At 47.3% G+C, this 16,959-nt stretch overlaps 1 protein-coding gene across 1 annotated transcript in view; it reads left to right on the top strand.

The window, feature by feature from the left end:
- LOC115472531 (UPF0160 protein MYG1, mitochondrial-like) overlaps positions 1–16,959 on the top strand; it is an 83,541-nt gene that overhangs the window by 42,421 nt on the left and 24,161 nt on the right. The window contains exons 2-3 of the mRNA XM_030206825.1: positions 8,010–8,173; positions 13,096–13,139. Of these exons, the coding sequence (XP_030062685.1) occupies positions 8,010–8,173; positions 13,096–13,139 (208 nt within the window). The remainder of the gene's footprint in view (positions 1–8,009; positions 8,174–13,095; positions 13,140–16,959) is intronic.

Genomic DNA, 16,959 nt, shown 5'->3' with positions numbered 1-16,959 from the left:
ACCCAAACAAAATTGTATTTACTTTTCATTTAATTTTGTTTTCATAGCAAGCAAACACCAGCTCAAGCCTGGTCCAACTCTCTTCCAGTCTCTCAAAGCAGTGTCACCAACAATGAAAACTTCAAGGCTCCAGGGCCTGTCTCCACATCATCTATATATGTCACACCCCTTCCTGGATGACTCATAAGAACATAAGAGTAGCCATACTGGGTCAGACCAATAGTCCATCTAGCCCAGTATCCTGTTTCCAAACAGTGGCCAAGCCAGGTCACAAGTACCTGGCAGAAACCCAATTAGTAGCAACTTTTCATGCTACAAATCCTGGGGCAAGCAGTTGCTTGCCCATGTCTGTCTCAATAGCAAGCTACAGACTTTTCCTCCAGGAACTTGTCCAAACCTTTTTTTTAAACCCAGATACGCTAACCGCTGTTGCCACATCCTCTGGCAAAGAGTTCCAGAGCTTAACTATTTGTTGAGAGAAAAAATATTTCCTCCTATTTGTTTTGAAAGTGTCTTCTAGTCTTTGTACTTTTGCAATGAGTAAAAAATCAATTTACTTCTACTTGTTCTACACTACTCAGGATTTTGTAGACCTCAATCATATCACCCCTCATCCATCTCTTTTCCAAGCTAAAGAGCCCTAACCTCTGTAGCCTTTCCTCATACAAGAGCAGTTCCATCCCCTTTATCATTTTGGCTGCTCTTCTTTGAACCTTTTCTAATTCTATCTTCTTTGAGAAACGGCGACTAGAGCTGAATGCAATACTGAAGGTGAGGTTGCACCATGGAGCATTATAGCATTTTCAGTCTTATTCATCATCTCTTTCCTAATAATTCCTAGCATCCTGTTTGCTTTTTTGGCCACTGAGCAGAAAATTTCAGCGTATTAGCTACGACACCTAGATCTTTTTCTTGACCCCAAGGTGGACCCTAGTATCAGGTGATCATGATTTGGATTATTCTTTCCAATGTGCATGACCTTGCATTTGTCCACATTAAATTTCATCTGCCATGTGGATGCCCAGTCTTCCAATTTCCTAAGGTCTTCCTGCAATATTTCACAGTCCACATTAGTTTTAACAACTTTGAATAGTTTTGTATCATCTGCAAATTTAATCACCTCACTCGTCATTCTGATTTTCATATCATTTATAAATATGTTAAATAGTACCGATTCCTGTGGCACTCCACCCTCCTCTATTGAGAGAAATAACCATTTAACTCTACCCTCTGTTTCTGTCCAATAACCAATTCCTAATCCACACCAGAACCTTGCCTCCTATCCCATGACTTTAATTTTCTCAGGTGTCTCTCATGAGGAACTTTATCAAAAGCTTTCTGAAAATCTAGTTCCATATCATCATGCTGATCAATCCATAGACTGGTGGGTTGTGTCCATCTACCAGCAGGTGGAGATAGAGAGCAAACTTTTGCCTCCCTATATGTGGTCATGTGCTGCCGGAAACTCCCCAGTATGTTCTCTATCTCAGCAGGTGGTGGTCACACACAGCAGCAGCTCTGACTAGGCCTCCAAGCCTAATTTTTAGGTTTTGTTGAGTGCCTGGGGTTGAGGGCTCTTCTTGAGCAAGTGCAAACCTGGTGGCGCCAGGTCCCTCCTTTTCTCCCCCCTCCCGCTGGCTCCGTTAAAAAAAAAAAAAAAAAAAAAAATTTGAACGTCCTTAAAGGCGTTTATTTCGACGTTTATTTAAATGTTTATTGCAGCTACTCACTGGGACACCAGGTCGTTACAGCTCGGAGCGGAAAGCAGGTAATTTTTACCTTTTATGGCGGGCAGGGGGTTCCCCGATTGGTCTCCACGTGGCCTATGGCGTCGGAGGGCGAGGGCGCAAAGAGTCGCTCCCCGGATCGCGTGTGCGCTTCTAGAGGGGATGCGGGGGTCTTAAAGTCTGATCGCCCTTGTTGGGTGACAGTTTCGTGACCGATGAGTGTCCCGGTCCTTCCTTCGGTGTGGCGGTTTTTCCCGCCATAAACTCCCATCCCCCGCGGCTCGCCTCCACCATATTGGCCGGCCACGCGGCTCGGACGGCTTCTTCTTGGGCCGCCCTTGAGGTGGGAGACATTGATGCCATGAACGCCCTTAATTTGGGCGACGGCACAAAAGCGGCTAAAGTTAAGCGCCGTTTTTCCCGCGCGGCTCCTTCGCGGAGTGTCGCGCCGGACGCCATCTTGGATGCGCAGCATGTCTCTCCCCCGCTCTTGCGAGCGCCGGTTGAGGGTGTGTCTAGGGCTGTAGCCCAGGCTGCGGAAGTGCACAGTCTGGGGGGTTTCTCCCCCGAGTTTGTTTTGCTGCTGCATCAGGCCTCCCTTATGCAAAACGCTGCCCCTGCTCCCTCGTCTGGTAAAGAGGTGAGGCCCCGGAGTTAAACGCCCTCGGGTTGATTCCCAGGCCTTGGAGGACTTTGTCTCCTCCGATGTAGATGAGGGCAGCGTATCTGAGTTCTCCCAACGGTCCTTTGCGGATTCCTTGGAGGAGACGGATCCCCGCTCGGATGGAGCGGATGACCCCTCTGCAGCGCGGCTCTTTAGCTCAGAGGATTTGCCCAACCTGTTAATGCAGGCCATGGGCATTTTGAAGATTTCCTCTCCGGAGGACGTCTCTCCCTCAGCCCCTGTTGGCTCTGCCATTATGCTGGGGACGAAGCGCCCGCATAGAACCTTCCACGTGCATGATGCCATGCACACCTTAATTTCGGCTCAATGGGATGTCCCGGAAGCGAGCCTTAAAGTGGCTAGGGCTATGTCCCGCCTCTATCCTTTGCCTGAAAGTGAACGTGAGGCCTATCTGTGGCCTACCGTGGATTCTTTAATCACTGCGGTGACTAAGAAAACGGCGTTGCCGGTGGAAGGTGGCACGGCCCTAAAGGACGCCCAAGACAGAAGATTGGAGGCGGCCTTAAGGTCGTCCTTTGAGGCGGCTGCTTTAAGTTTGTAGGCCTCAGTTTGCGGCTCCTATGTGGCCAGGGCTTGCCTGTCTATGGTGCAGCGGGCTTCCCCCTCGGATCATTCCTTGAGGGCTGATTGGCTGGCCCTGGAATCGGGCTTAGCCTATTTGGCAGACTTGCTGTATGATGTCTTGAGGGCCTCAGCTAAAGGCATGGCTCAGACAATCTCTGCGCGGCGGTGGCTTTGGCTGAAGCATAGGTCTGCTGACCACGCCTCTAAATCCCGCCTGGCTAGATTGCCTTTTAAAGGCAAGCTGCTCTTTGGGGTCGAGCTGGACAAAATCGTGACCGATTTCGGCACGTCTAAGGGCAAGAAGTTACCAGAGGTCAGGGCTCGGGCTAGTGCTCGCCCCGGTACCTCCAGGGGACGGTTTCAGGAAGCCCGTCGGTACCGCCCGGGCAGGTCGGGCTCCTCTGCCCCCTCTTCCTTCAAGAGGAACTTCTCCCCCAAGCAGCATTCCTTTCGCAGAGACCGCCGTCCCGGAGGTGCTCCCTCCGGTCCTCCCCTAGGGTCTTGTACCCAATGACGGGGCCTTGGTCCACGCTCCAGTGCAGATTGGAGGACGGCTGTCCTCGGTTCGGGACAAGTGGACCACAATAACTTCAGACGCTTGGGTGCTGGAAGTCATCAGAGACGGCTACAAGCTAGAGTTCTGCCGACCCTTAAGAGACGGGTTTGACTCTCTCCCTGCAAGTCTCCGGTCAAAGCTGTGGCAGTGCAGCAGACCTTGGACAATCTGATCCGCCTGGGTGCGGTCGTTCCGGTGCCAGAAAATCAGCTTGGCAAGGGACGTTACTCCATGTACTTTGTGGTACCAAAGAAAGGAGGTTCTGTACGGCCTATCCTCGACCTCAAAGGGGTCAATCAGGCACTTTCGCATGGAGACCCTCCGCTCTGTTATAGCGGCAGTGAAGGCAGGAGAGTTCCTGGCATCCTTGGACATCAAGGAAGTGGACTTGCATATTCCCATCTGGCCTCCTCATCAACGCTTTCTGCGTTTTGCAGTACTGGGCCGACACTTCCAGTTCAGAGCCCTCCTGTTCGGGATTGCTACTGCTCCGCGGACCTTCTTCAAAGTAATGGTGGTCATCGCGGCCTTCCTGAGGAAGGAAGGAGTACAAGTCCATCCTTATCTGGACGACTGGTTGATCCGAGCCCCCTCTTATGCAGAGTGCGGCAAAGCTGTGAACCGGGTGGTTGCTCTTTTGAGCTCCCTGGGGTGGATCATCAACTGGGAGAAAAGCCAGCTGCGCCCAACTCAGTCCCTGGAGTATCTGGGAGTTCGATTTGACACCCAAGTGGGCAGAGTGTTCCTGCCAGACAATCGGATTGTCAAGCTTCAGGCTCAGATGGACCAGTTCCTAGTAGCCTCTCCTCTTCGGACTTGGGACTATGTGCAGCTGTTGGGCTATGACGGCCACGATGGAAGTAGTGCCCTGGGCCAGGGCTCATATGAGACCACTACAACACTCTCTGCTGCAGCGCTGGACTCCGATGTCGGAGGATTATGCTGTGTGCCTTCCCTTGGACCCAGCAGTGCGCAAGGCGCTGAGCTGGTGGACGCAGACAGACAAGTTGTCTGCAGGAATGCCTCTGGTGACCCCGGAGTGGATTGTCGTCACGACGGACGCCTCTTTGTCAGGCTGGGGAGCCCACTGCTTGGGAAGGACAGCGCAGGGGCTCTGATCTCCTGCAGAGGCAAAGTGGTCTATCAACCTCCTGGAACTCAGAGCCATTCGGTTGGCGCTTTTGGAGTTCATCCCGGTACTGGCGTTGAAGCCTGTACGGGTCCTGTCGGACAATGCCACGGCTGTGGCCTATGTCAACCGCCAGGGAGGTACCAAGAGCGCCCCTCTAGCCAAGGAGGCCATGAATCTAAGCCAGTGGGCGGAAGCGAACCTGGAACAGCTGTCAGCGGCCCACATTGCCGGGGTCATGAATGTCAAGGCGGACTTTCTCAGTCGCCATACCTTGGAGCCCGGAGAGTGGCAGCTATCTGCTCAGGCGTTCTTGGACATCACGAAGCGCTGGGGCCAGCCGAGCCTAGATCTGATGGCGTCATCGGCCAATTGCCAACTGCCGCGCTTTTTCAGCAGAGGACGGGACCCTCGATCCCTGGGAGAGATGCTCTTCTCCAACAGTGGCCGACACAAGAGATTCTCTATGTGTTCCCGCCCTGGCCCATGTTGGGCAGGGTGCTAGACCGGGTAGCAAAGCATCCGGGCCGGATAATCCTGGTGGGTCCGGATTGGCCCAGACGTCCCTGGTGTGCGGACTTGATCAGGCTCTCAGTGGACGAACCTCTGCGACTGCCAGTGGAGCAGGGCCTGTTACATCAGGGTCCCGTGGTGTTGGAGGATTCCTCCCCCTTTGGTCTTACGGCCTGGCTATTGAGCGGCAGAGTCTGAGGAAGAAGGGCTTCTCAGACAAGGTCATCGCCACTCTGCTGAGAGCGAGGTAGCGCTCTACTTCTACTGCTTACGCCAGGGTTTGGCGTACCTTTGCAGCATGGTGTGAAGCAGGTTCACTTTCTCCATTTACTGCTCCAATTTCTTCAGTGCTGGCGTTCCTGCAAGAAGGTCTGGAGAAAGGCCTGTCGCTCAGTTCCCTGAAAGTCCAGGTAGCGGCCCTGGCTTGCTTCTGGGGCCGCCTGAAGGGTGCTTCCCTGGCTTCGCAGCCAGATGTGGTGCGTTTCCTCAAGGGAGTTAATCACCTGCGCCCTCCTCTGCACTCAGTGGTGCCTGCGTGATGCTAAGATCCTTGCAAAAGCCGCCTTTTGAACCCTTGTCGAGGGCATCTCTGAAAGACCTGACGTTGAAAGCAGTCTTTTTGGTGGCTATCGCTTCAGCCAGAAGAGTTTCCGAGCTCCAGGCACTCTCTTGTCGAGAGCCTTTTCTGCAGTTCACTGAGGCAGGAGTGACTATTCGCACAGTGCCTTCCTTCCTACCCAAGATTGTTTCTCGCTTCCATGTGAGTAAGCAGCTCTGTCACCCTTCCTTTCGTAGGGAGGACTACCCAGAAGAGTATTCTGCTCTCGAATATCTGGATGTGAGACGGGTCATCATCAGATACTTGGAAGTGACCAATGGTGTCCGGAAATCGGATCATCTGTTTGTCCTGTTTGCAGATCCTCGTAAGGGTCTGCAGGCTGCTAAGCCTACAGTGGCAAGATGGGTCAAGGAAGCCATGGCAGCGGCTTATGTGGCCGCGGGGAAGGTGCCGCCTATCCAGCTGAAGGCCCACTCCACTAGAGCTCAGGCGGCCTCGATGGCAGAGGCCGGGTCCGTCTCCTTGGCAGAGATATGCAAGGCGGCAACTTGGGCATCGGCCCATACATTCTCCAAGCATTACCGCTTGACTGTGGCTGCTCGGGCGGAGGCCCGGTTTGGAGCTTCAGTGTTGAGGTCAGGGATTTCAATGTCCCGCCCTGGGTGAGTACTGCTTCGGTACATCCCACCAGTCTATGGATTGATCAGCATGATGATATGGAAGGTAAAATTATGTATCATACCTGATAATTTTCTTTCCATTAATCATAGCTGATCAATCCATAGCCCCTCCCAGATATCTGTACTGTTTATATTCTGGTTGAATTTTAGGTTCAAGTTTAGTCTTCAGTTCCTTCAGGAGGACTTCGTGTTCAAGTTTTTTCACTTGGATTCTTCAAGAGTTGAGACGAGTTTGTGTTACAGTGAGCTGCTGCATTCCTCTCCCCTCCGTTTTACGGGGCTGGATTGAGACTTAAATTCTGCCGGCACTCCCTCCCGCTTCGTGCGGCTGTAGGGCAGCTTTGTACCCCTCCCGCTTCGGCGGTGTTAGGGTCAGTCAGCTCCTCCCGCGGTTGCGGTTGCAGGATAAGCCAGATCCCCCCGCATCGGCGGGTGTGGTGTCCCTCCCCCGCTCCGCGGGGATGAGCTGGACGGATTCCCCTCCCCCACTTGTGTGGGGATGAGCTGGGTTAATTCCCCTCCCCCGTTTCGGCGGTGTCCCTTTGTGGGTGTAATTCTCTAAGTGCTGAGTCCTGCGGATGGAGCTTTGATATCGACATACTGAGGAGTTTCCGGCAGCACATGACCACATATAGGGAGGCAAAAGTTTGCTCTCTATCTCCACCTGCTGGTAGATGGACACAACCCACCAGTCTATGGATTGATCAGCTATGATTAATGGAAAGAAAATTATCAGGTATGATACATAATTTTACCATACACTACATCAACCGGCTCACCTTTATCCATGTTTATTCATACCTTCAAAGAAATGAAAGAAATTGGTGAGGCAAGATTTCCCTTGACTGAGCCCATGCTGACTCTGTCCCATTAAACCATGTTTGTCTATGTGTTCTGTAATTTTATTCTTTATAATAGTTTCCGATATTTTGCCCGGCACTGACATGAGACTTATTGGTCTGTAATTTCCCAGATCACCCCTAGAGCTGTTTTTAAAAATTGGCGTCACATTGGCCACCCTCCAATCTTCAGGTACTACGGATAATTTCAACAACAGGTTTACATATTACTAACAGCAGATCAGCGATTTTATGCTTGAGTTTTTTTGAGTACCCTTGAATGTATGCCATCTGGTCTAGGTGATTTACTACACTTTAATTTGTCAATTGGATCAGTACATCTTCCAGATTCACCAAGATTTCTTTTACTTCCTCTGTATCATCACCCTTGAAAACCATTTCCATTAAAGGTAGATTTCTGACATCTTCTTCCGTAAAGACAGAAGCAAAGAATTCATTCAGTTTCTCCTCTATGGCTTTGTCCTCCCTGAGTACCCCTTTTATTCCTTCATGATCTAATGGTCCAACAGATTCCCTCTCAGGCTTTCTGCTTCTGATGTACCTGAAAAAGTTGTTACTGTGAATTTTAGCCTCTGCAGCAAGTTTCTCTTCATATTCTTTTTAGCCTTCTTTATTAATGTTTTGTACTAACTTGCAAGTGCTTATGTTGCTTCTTATTTTCTTCATTTGGGTCCTTTTTCCATTCTTTGAAGGATAATCTTTTGACTCTAATAACCTCTTTTACTTCACCTTTTAGCCATGCTGACTGTTGTTTTCCAAAGTACAAATAAAGCAGAAACAATCCTAAATTCCTCTAGCTCTACTGGGTCCACATTTCAAAATAGGGAGTTGACGCTGGTGAGATTGGAAAGACTGAAGATTGCTCCTATCCAGTTGCACTTTGGAGACCCCATGGATGGGGTAAGATTGTCCAGAGAGGTGGAAGGTCATGTTTCATTTTCCTTTGGTTTATTTTCTCTATTCATATTCCCTTCTGCCTCTCCAAATATTCAGCCATGGTAATCAGTGTTTGATTTAAAGGCCAGCTACTATGGTTTTTGTACTTGGATAATCAGCATCAGTGTCTTGATACTGGCCAGTGCTCAATATCTGGGTATAATATGGCTGCCTGCAGTACCCAGGACTCCGAGATTATTATGATTATTATTATTATTATTTGTGACATTTATATCCCACATTATCCCAAACAAGTTTGACTTCAATGTGGCTTACAATGAACAGTATGGGATACATAACAAAAAATAATACATAAGAAAGTAATGTGTTGTAAGAATCCAATTTTACAATACAATATCATAAACATACTGGAATAACTATGGAAGTTTAGCATTTAGAAAATCTATTATGAATGAGAAATTGTACATGAAGCAAAGAGAAAGTTAATGGTAAATACAGTAATAACCAATTCAGGTAATAATTAGTTGTTTGAGATATGGTTGTTCTTTGTGGGGTTTGCTTGAATAGGAATGCTATTCAAACTGGTACCTGGATAGCTAGTTGGATAAAGTTAGGACAATCTCTTTGCTGTCTTAACTTTATCTGGGTAGTTGCCCAGTTAGCAGACAATATGGAACGATCTTCCACTTCACATTTTATCAAAGCAGTCATTCACAAAATTAAAATTGCTTAAAAAAAAACATTTCTTTGGTTTTTAGTAGTGCAGTGACAGAATCAGTGAGCAGAGCCTGAATCTTGGTTACCCACATGAAGTATCACATTTGTATTTGTTCTCTTTGTCTGAATGTAAGTTGTTATCTTTCCTATTGATTCTCCTGGTGTTCTTTTCAAATATTTTATGTTAATTTTATATTTGGAAACCACCTTGACCTGCATGCTGGATTAGGCGGTTTATCAAATTCAAGATAAATAATAAACAATATCACCACTAACTGCCAAGCACTACCCAGATAGTGCCAGGGTTGTCAGAAAGAAATTTCAGCAGCATAATCCAGATAATGCCCCTGAAAATTCAGATATGGGCTTGGTAGGATGCATTTACCATAATGTTTCTAATAAATGCCTGGGATATTAATAGAAACATTGGGTTATCTAGAATCTAGGGTGGGTTATTAATGGAGGCACCATTTCTCTCTTTCATCCATCCATCCCATGATGACCACCATTTCTGTCCTCTACCCTGCCCTCCATGGTAACCATCATCGCTTTCCTCCACCCTTGCGATGACCAGTCTCTCTTAACTTTTCTCATGGTTATGACCCTGGGCTGGTGCAGGACCTTGAGCATCTGTGTATGCTCAAGGACTTGCACTGGCCCAGTGTCACAACCATGAGAAGAGCTAAGAAGAGAGATCCAGTCATCACAGGGGGGTGGAAGGTGGAGGACAGCAATGGCAGTTACTGCACATGTCAGAGGGTGGGCTATTATTGGGGGGAATCTACATTTGGCTTTAAGATGAAATTTACAGGGTTTTTCGGCCCTGAAGCGGGGAGTGGACCATTATTAGAGGCGGGCTATTATTATAAACAAACAATATACAGTATTTGGATTGGAGCTGCTCCTACCCACATAGCTGCTGCTGAATATTGACCTGATTGCTTATTTTATTTCAAATAAATGAAGTGGAACAAAATAACCTACAAATGAAAAGTAACAACATGGAAAAAAAAATGTAATTACACACTCCTGCTTTTCAGGGAAAAGATGGAAACTAATTAGCACTTTCCCCATTAGATAAAAGCTTAGACCAGGGATTACTAAGATGTTCTGGGGGACCCAAAGCCCGTTGGGCTTTATGGATATCTGCAATAGATCTACATGAAATAAATTTGCATTCAATGGAAGCAGTGTATGCACATCTACCTTATGAATATTTACTGAAGATAGCCTGAAACCCCAGTTAGTGGGAGATTTCTCTGGACATGTTTGGAAACCCCTGGTTAGACTAAGCTTTTATCCAAAATACTCTCTACTACCATCTACAGGCAGAACGCAAAAACTACTATTTCCTGTTAGCACTGACATATTGTCTAGATCAGGGAATATATTTACTCTTCGCTAACAAAAATCAACCTATAGTAGGGACAATGAGCCTCTACAAGTATCTGGAAATGAAACTGGTGAATTAGTTTTACTGGTGGCATATACTGGTTGACTTGCAGGATACAAAGATTTCTGAATGCCTCTGATTTTTTTTGCACAACAGTTTAGAGCTCTGAACATGACATTCCAGATGACCTTGGACTAATCTTTTAAAAGCTTTTCAATAATCGTTGACATCACTGTGCTTCCATGAACACACTGAATATGAAGGGAGGGGAAGTAACTCCAGGAGATTCCAGGGTACCAGGGAAGAGAGATGGAGCCTTTCATTTTAGCGGCTATTAAATATGTTAAGAATATTTCCCTGGAGTGGCATCAAAAATTCAAACTAGCATTTTTGCTTCATTTGAAATGTCCATGTTTCTCTGCTGGGGCCCATTAGTCCAATCGCTGTATAAAATAAACAATCTACATACTCTGCTGATGGAGGAATAGAATCATCACGTCTCACAGAGCTAAAACAAAGGCAATATTACTTGCAAGGTTCTGATCATCTTGAAAACGAAGGGTGTAATGTTAGTCACTTATGTTCACGGCATTCTTGATGCAAACAGCCAGAAAATGTTTATTTTGTGTAGTATCTTGTGTCATTTCCAGGAATGTTCCTTTTATTTGTTGTCATTTGGCCATTTTGTCATCATGGGAGCAAAGTTGTTGGGTGTGCACTCATGTTGAAACAATGTGTACTCTTTGCAAAGAGGGCACACTCTTCAAAAAAAAGTGTGCACTCTTTTTCTCATAGTACATGTGTGTGCACACTATTCACATATGCGTAGTGCTTCATGCTTTGTCAATGGTCTACGTATTTGCAATGCTGCAATGAGTACACTATCGGGAAAACAATGTGCATGCTTTCGAAAGAATGTGTCTTGTTTGCACATAGTACATAATCTTTCAAAAGACTGCACACACTGTTATGGGCAAATGAAGATAAAACATGAAATGGCATGTTTTTTTTTCTTCTGCTTTTATTCATTAAAGACATGCAAATGATATGCCCATCCCTAATGATACCTAAGAATTGAGTAGCAAGCTACAGGTTATGGTCATTCACATCTTCCTTGAAGAGGACTGCTAAGCATGTCCACTGATCTCTCATGGTAAGCTAAGAAATGTCTCTGTTTTCTGCACTACAGATCATTAGAGAGGAATGTGCAAATCAGACAGCTCAATTGGTAGGCATAGCTCATCCTGACTTTCTGAATGCACTGTTGCATGTGTTTGAATAGCATTTGAACTATTCCTGGGAGAAGCAGCTTAGTGATTAAAGCAGCAGGCTGAGAACCAGGGAAGCCAGAGCTCAAATGTTGCTGATGCCCCTTGTGACATTAGCAGGCAGATGATCAAAAGCCCGCGCTGTTCCAAACAGCGCTCTAAACTAGCTCTGGAACAGCGCGGGCGCTATTAGACCTATGATCAGAGATAATGCATGCAAATTTAAGCATCACAATTATCTCTGATCATGGGGTAGAAGTGCGGGCGAATTGTGCTGAGCATGCTCTCAGCACAATCCTTCCGCACTTGTTTGACAGGTCTGGGCTGTCAAAAGCCCAAACCTGTCAAACACAGGGGCTGGAGGTCCATGGGACCACCAGGCCCTGAGTACCCCTGCCCCAAGCAACGGGGGCTGGAGGTCCAGCGGACCTCTGGTCCCCCCGATGCTCCCATCCCCACAGGTTCAGGGAGGGCTAGAGATCCGGTGGGTCTCCAGCCCCCCCCAAACCCCCAGAAAAGGTTCCTAGTGGTCCAGTGGCCGCCGGTTAAACCTCCCTCCCACCCAGCGGACCTCCAGCCCATCCCAACTCCCCCCACCCCCAGTGTTCTCTGTAGAATTCCTGGTGGTCCAGCGTAAAAAAGAACCCCCTCCCGGCCTCCCTACCTTTTAGTTGGAGGAGGGAGGTAGCCTGCCTCTCTCCTCTTCCTTGGGTTGACGACGCACAAAATGGCGGTGCCCAGCCCCGCCTAGTGCATCCTGGGATGCGCTGGGTGGGGCTACAGACCATATAAGGGAATTGCTCCCTTATATGGCCATTTTGTGCGTCATCAATCCAAGGAAGAGGAAGCAGGCAGGCTACCTCCCTCCTCCAACTAAAAGGTAGGGAGGGGGTTCTTTTTTTCGCTGGACCACCAGGGATTCTACAGAGAACGCTGGGGGGGGGGCGTTGCTCACTGGGTGGGAGGGAGGGAGTTTTGACCGGCAGCCACTGGGCCACCAGGGACCATTTTCTGGGGGTTTGGGGGGGCTGGAGACCCACCAGATCTCCAGCCCTCCCTGAACCTAGGGGTGGGGGGTCATCGGGGGGGGACCGGAGGTCCGTCAGACCTCCAGCCCCCTGTTGGCAGGTTTGCTATGGGAGGGGAAGGGGGCCTGGCAGCATGTAACTGCATGCTGGACAGGGCTCACCATTCCTCCCAATGATCTGCAAACCCTAACGCCAGCTCGGAGCTGGCATAGGGTTTACCGCGGTCAGCGACCAAAATTTTGGTGCGCTGGCCACTGATCATTGGCGATGAATGCGCTTCTCTGTCTCCTCCCCTCCCCCTTCTCACTCAGCGGTATCCACTCCCCCATTCCTTCTCCCTTTTTTTCCTTTCTTTTTCTCCCATTTCTCTTTTTCTTATTTTTGCAAACCGCAATGAAGTCTTGGCTAGGCCCCATGCGGTATATCAAGCATGTGAAATAAGTAAATAAATAAACAAATATGCATTACTAAATGAGGACTTTAGATTGTATGCTCTTTATTTTATTTATTTATTTTAAGGCATTGTACCTGAATGAAAGCCACCTTGAGCTACCAATAAAGAGGTATGTGCCAAATCTAACTAAATATGTATCTCCTTTTTCAATCAATTATTTAGTGGTATTCAAACCTGTCCTGAAGACCCCCCCAGCCTGTCGAGTAATCAGGATATCGCCAATGGATGTTCATATACGTACTAAATAACCACTGTTTGTATATAAATAATCTTTATTATCTTGACTTTAATTATGTATACCTTAAATATGTGTAATCACTCTATTTTCCACCTCTTATTCTATCCCATCACATTTCCTATCTCATTCATTCCAATCATATACACTTCTAAACGCAAATAAAATACATAATCCAGCTATACAGACGAGTGCTAACAGGAAATCGGTCTATGCTAATATCTATTCAAATGTCTTTTTTGTGACTTCTCAAATATCACCACTTAGCTTAAATGTGGCAACTTATGCTGTATATCCAGTGGCGTAGCCAGACAGCCAGTTTTGGGTGGGCCTGAGCCCAAAGTGGGTGGGCACAAAATTTTCTCTGCTCCGCCCTCCCTCCACCACTATACCCACCATTTCTCCCTCCTCTCCACCCCTATGCCTACCATTTCTCCCCCTCCCCACCTATCCCCTCTGTATGCAGCATTTGTCCCTCCCCTCCACCTCATACACAGCCAAGACTTCTCCCTTTCTCACCCCTCCACCCCTTTGCTGCATCTCTCCCCTTTTCCCCGTGCATCTCCCTCACCCACCAACCAAGCCTCATCTTTTTCCATCTTCCCTCCCCCCTGTGCAGCATCTTTCTTTCCATCTTCCCTTCCCCCTGTGCAGCTGCTGTGTCCCCCGTCTTCCCTCCCCCATGCGACATCTTTCCCCCATCATCCCTCCCCCCCCCCCCCGTGCAGCTGCAGCATCTCACCCTCCTTGCAGGCCCGCCCAGCAGCAGTGTACCTGACGGCGATTCTACTCACAGGCTCCGCTCACAGTCGCAGCGATTCCCATATGCTGCCTGCCGGCTGCCGCTCAACAATCTCCTTGCGCTACTAAATGCTAACCCGGAAGTCTCTCCTGCAGAGGAGAGACTTCCGGGTTAGCGCTTAGTAGCGCAAGGAGATTGAGCGGCAGCCGGCACTGGCAGGCAGCGTGTGGGAATTGCTGCGACTGCGAGCGGAGCCTGCAAGTAGAATCGCCGTCAGGAACTTTGCTGCTGAGCGGGCCTGACCCGAAATTGGGTGGGCCCAGGCCCACCCGGGCCCGCCCGTGGCTACGCCCCTGTGTATATCGCAGTCCAATATATGCTGAATTCATTCAAAGAAGATCTTGTCTCCAAATCAAAGTCCTGATTCGTGACTCTCAATATAAAACCGTCCTTTAAAGCTCTTTAAAGAGCTGTAACAGCGGGTTGTTGAACCCAGAATTTGAGAAATTGGGATTGACAAAGGAGAAGCTGGCAGATATAACAGCTATAAGAAATAACAAACTTTGGACACGAGGAAGATATAGGACGGGTTTTTTTTTATGAGTAGCTAAGACCTGACACGGGACTGTGTTTTCGCATAAGAGCCTGCCTTAGGGTTAGCATATGAAATGACAATTGGTTCTCCAATTAAACAAAGAGTAAGAAATTTAACAAATATCTGATAAGGAAATTATTTTTACTGCTCCTTCAACACAAGCGCAGGAAAATGGAAAAACACCTTCAATATAAGTGCAGGAAACATTTTGTGCAGTTCTTCCACCTCAGTGGCTACTTTGTTATAAACCATGCCCAAGTCACATTCCCTTAAAATGGCTACATCCTGGGATGGGGTCTCTACACATGCAAATAACAGCTTTCTAAAAATTGCTGATTGCACTCATATTCAACCTAAGCGAGTAAATGTTGCTTTTTGCTTATCTAGATGCTTATAAAATAAGAGTCTTTTGGTAATACTGTACCAAAGGAAGTTCCACCCCTCCCCCCACCATCCTATACCACCTGTGACTCTCACCCTGTTTCAGGGTGTTCAGTGTGCTCCTCGTACACTTATTATTTTTGGTACTTAGTTTGTTACTTGTCACCAGGTCTCATGTGATTCATAGTGACCTGTAGAGAGCCAGCCAGCACACGCAGCATTCTGCAGGTGTCCCATAAATCTTCCATTTATAGCATTTTATTAGGTTGTTTCAACAGACTCTTAAAACAGAAACAACAAGTGACTGATAGCTGTATTAAATCTCTTTCATGTTCTTTCCATATTACCTTTCTGTATGCTCTTCCCCCCCCCCCTTTTCTTGAATCAAATGTTATATGTCTCCCCCGCCGAGGATGGCCGCAGATCACAACTGCCATTCATGGTGCTTTAAGTTTCTGTGGCAGGCAGGCAGGGACTTCAATTGAATTACAGAAGAGGGTCAGCAAGCCAATAAGAGCAGAGAACATTTTAGTACTAAGAAATGTGGAGAGGAGGTAGAGACTGAAAATTATGAATGAAGAATAAGGAGAAAGGGCCTCACAGAATTCCAGGGCTATCTCGGGGCTCTGGTGAGGAAGTGGAAGGTAGCATAGAGGTAGGACTGAGCTGAGCAGGAGGTAGAGATGGAAGGCAATTTAACTTCTGGTATCCCCCAATTCTTATTTTGTTTCCTTTGGTTTGCACAATTTAGGGCCAATTCTTTAACTAGGCATTTCCAATTAGGTGCTCAGAGAGAACGCAGTAGGACCCTGCAGCTTTGTGAAAGTTACGCCTCTCGTGATATTGCTTAGGGTGTGCTGCTCCATACAGGTTACTCTCTCTTTTGTTTTCTTCACGCAATGTGTAATTAAGCTCTGGAATTCGTTGCCAGAGAATGTGGTAAAGGCAGTTAGCTTAGCAGGGTTTGAAAAAGGTTTGAACAGCTTGCTAAGGGAAAGGTCCATAGATCATTATTAAAATGACTAGGGGAAAATCCACTGCTTATTTCTCAGATATGCAACATAAAATGTATTGAACTTTTTTGGGATCTTGCCAGGTATTTGTGACCTGGATTGGCCACTGTTGGAAAGAGGATGCTGGGTTTGATGGACCTTTGTTCTGTCCCAGTGTGGTAATACTTATGTACTTATGCAATTGCTGCTCCATTCAGTTAACCCCCTTTTATGATTAGAGTTATAACTGCCTCTACATTCAGAGTTATAACTGCCTCTTTTGTTTTGGCTTGTAACTGTTGCTCTTAATAGGTTACCCCTCTTTTGTTTAGAGTTAGAACAGCTGCTCCGTGCAGGTTATCCCCTCTTTTGTTTAGGGTTATAATTGTCACTCTGTACAGGTTACCCCCTGCTTTTGTTTTGGTTTAGGGTTATAACTTCCACTGTGTGCAGGTTACTCCCACCACCGACACCATGCCATTTTTTTGAAGTAGGATGAAAAGCATTTATGTTTTGTTATGAGTGGAAATGCTCTACACTTTGATTCCATTCGATTCTGTTAGTTAACTCTTCATTTGATATCTAAGAGCTCTGCACTTTATCCTGCTCAGTGTTTCTCTTTCTCCATTCCACTGTAATAACTGCTTATCATGCAATTACAGTTGACTCCATATGCCCCAGACCTTACCAAAAGAAGTAAGGAAGAACAACTCCCAGAGCCCATCCAGGAGCAGTTTAATGGGTTCTGCTCCAGACAGACTAATGGCTCTGCAGACCACGGACAGGCTGGCGGCTTCCTTTGCACATAGAGGAGTTAGAGGCAGTAAAGCAAGTGCTGATCTCAAGGCCAGATGAATATATAAGCATGAGTGCCCTGCAATAGTGCTGATTAACAAATGGGATAGTCTGATCATCCATTAGTGTCAAGCCCTGGACATGTTACTTCCTAAATACTACTGGAAATAAGTAACCCTCCAGGATTTG

The sequence above is a fragment of the Microcaecilia unicolor genome, chromosome 6, assembly GCF_901765095.1.
Source record: "Microcaecilia unicolor chromosome 6, aMicUni1.1, whole genome shotgun sequence".
Classification (NCBI taxonomy): Eukaryota; Metazoa; Chordata; class Amphibia; order Gymnophiona; family Siphonopidae; genus Microcaecilia; species Microcaecilia unicolor.
Note: the sequence above shows the minus strand (reverse complement) of the source record. Positions and strands in the feature narration are given on the sequence as shown.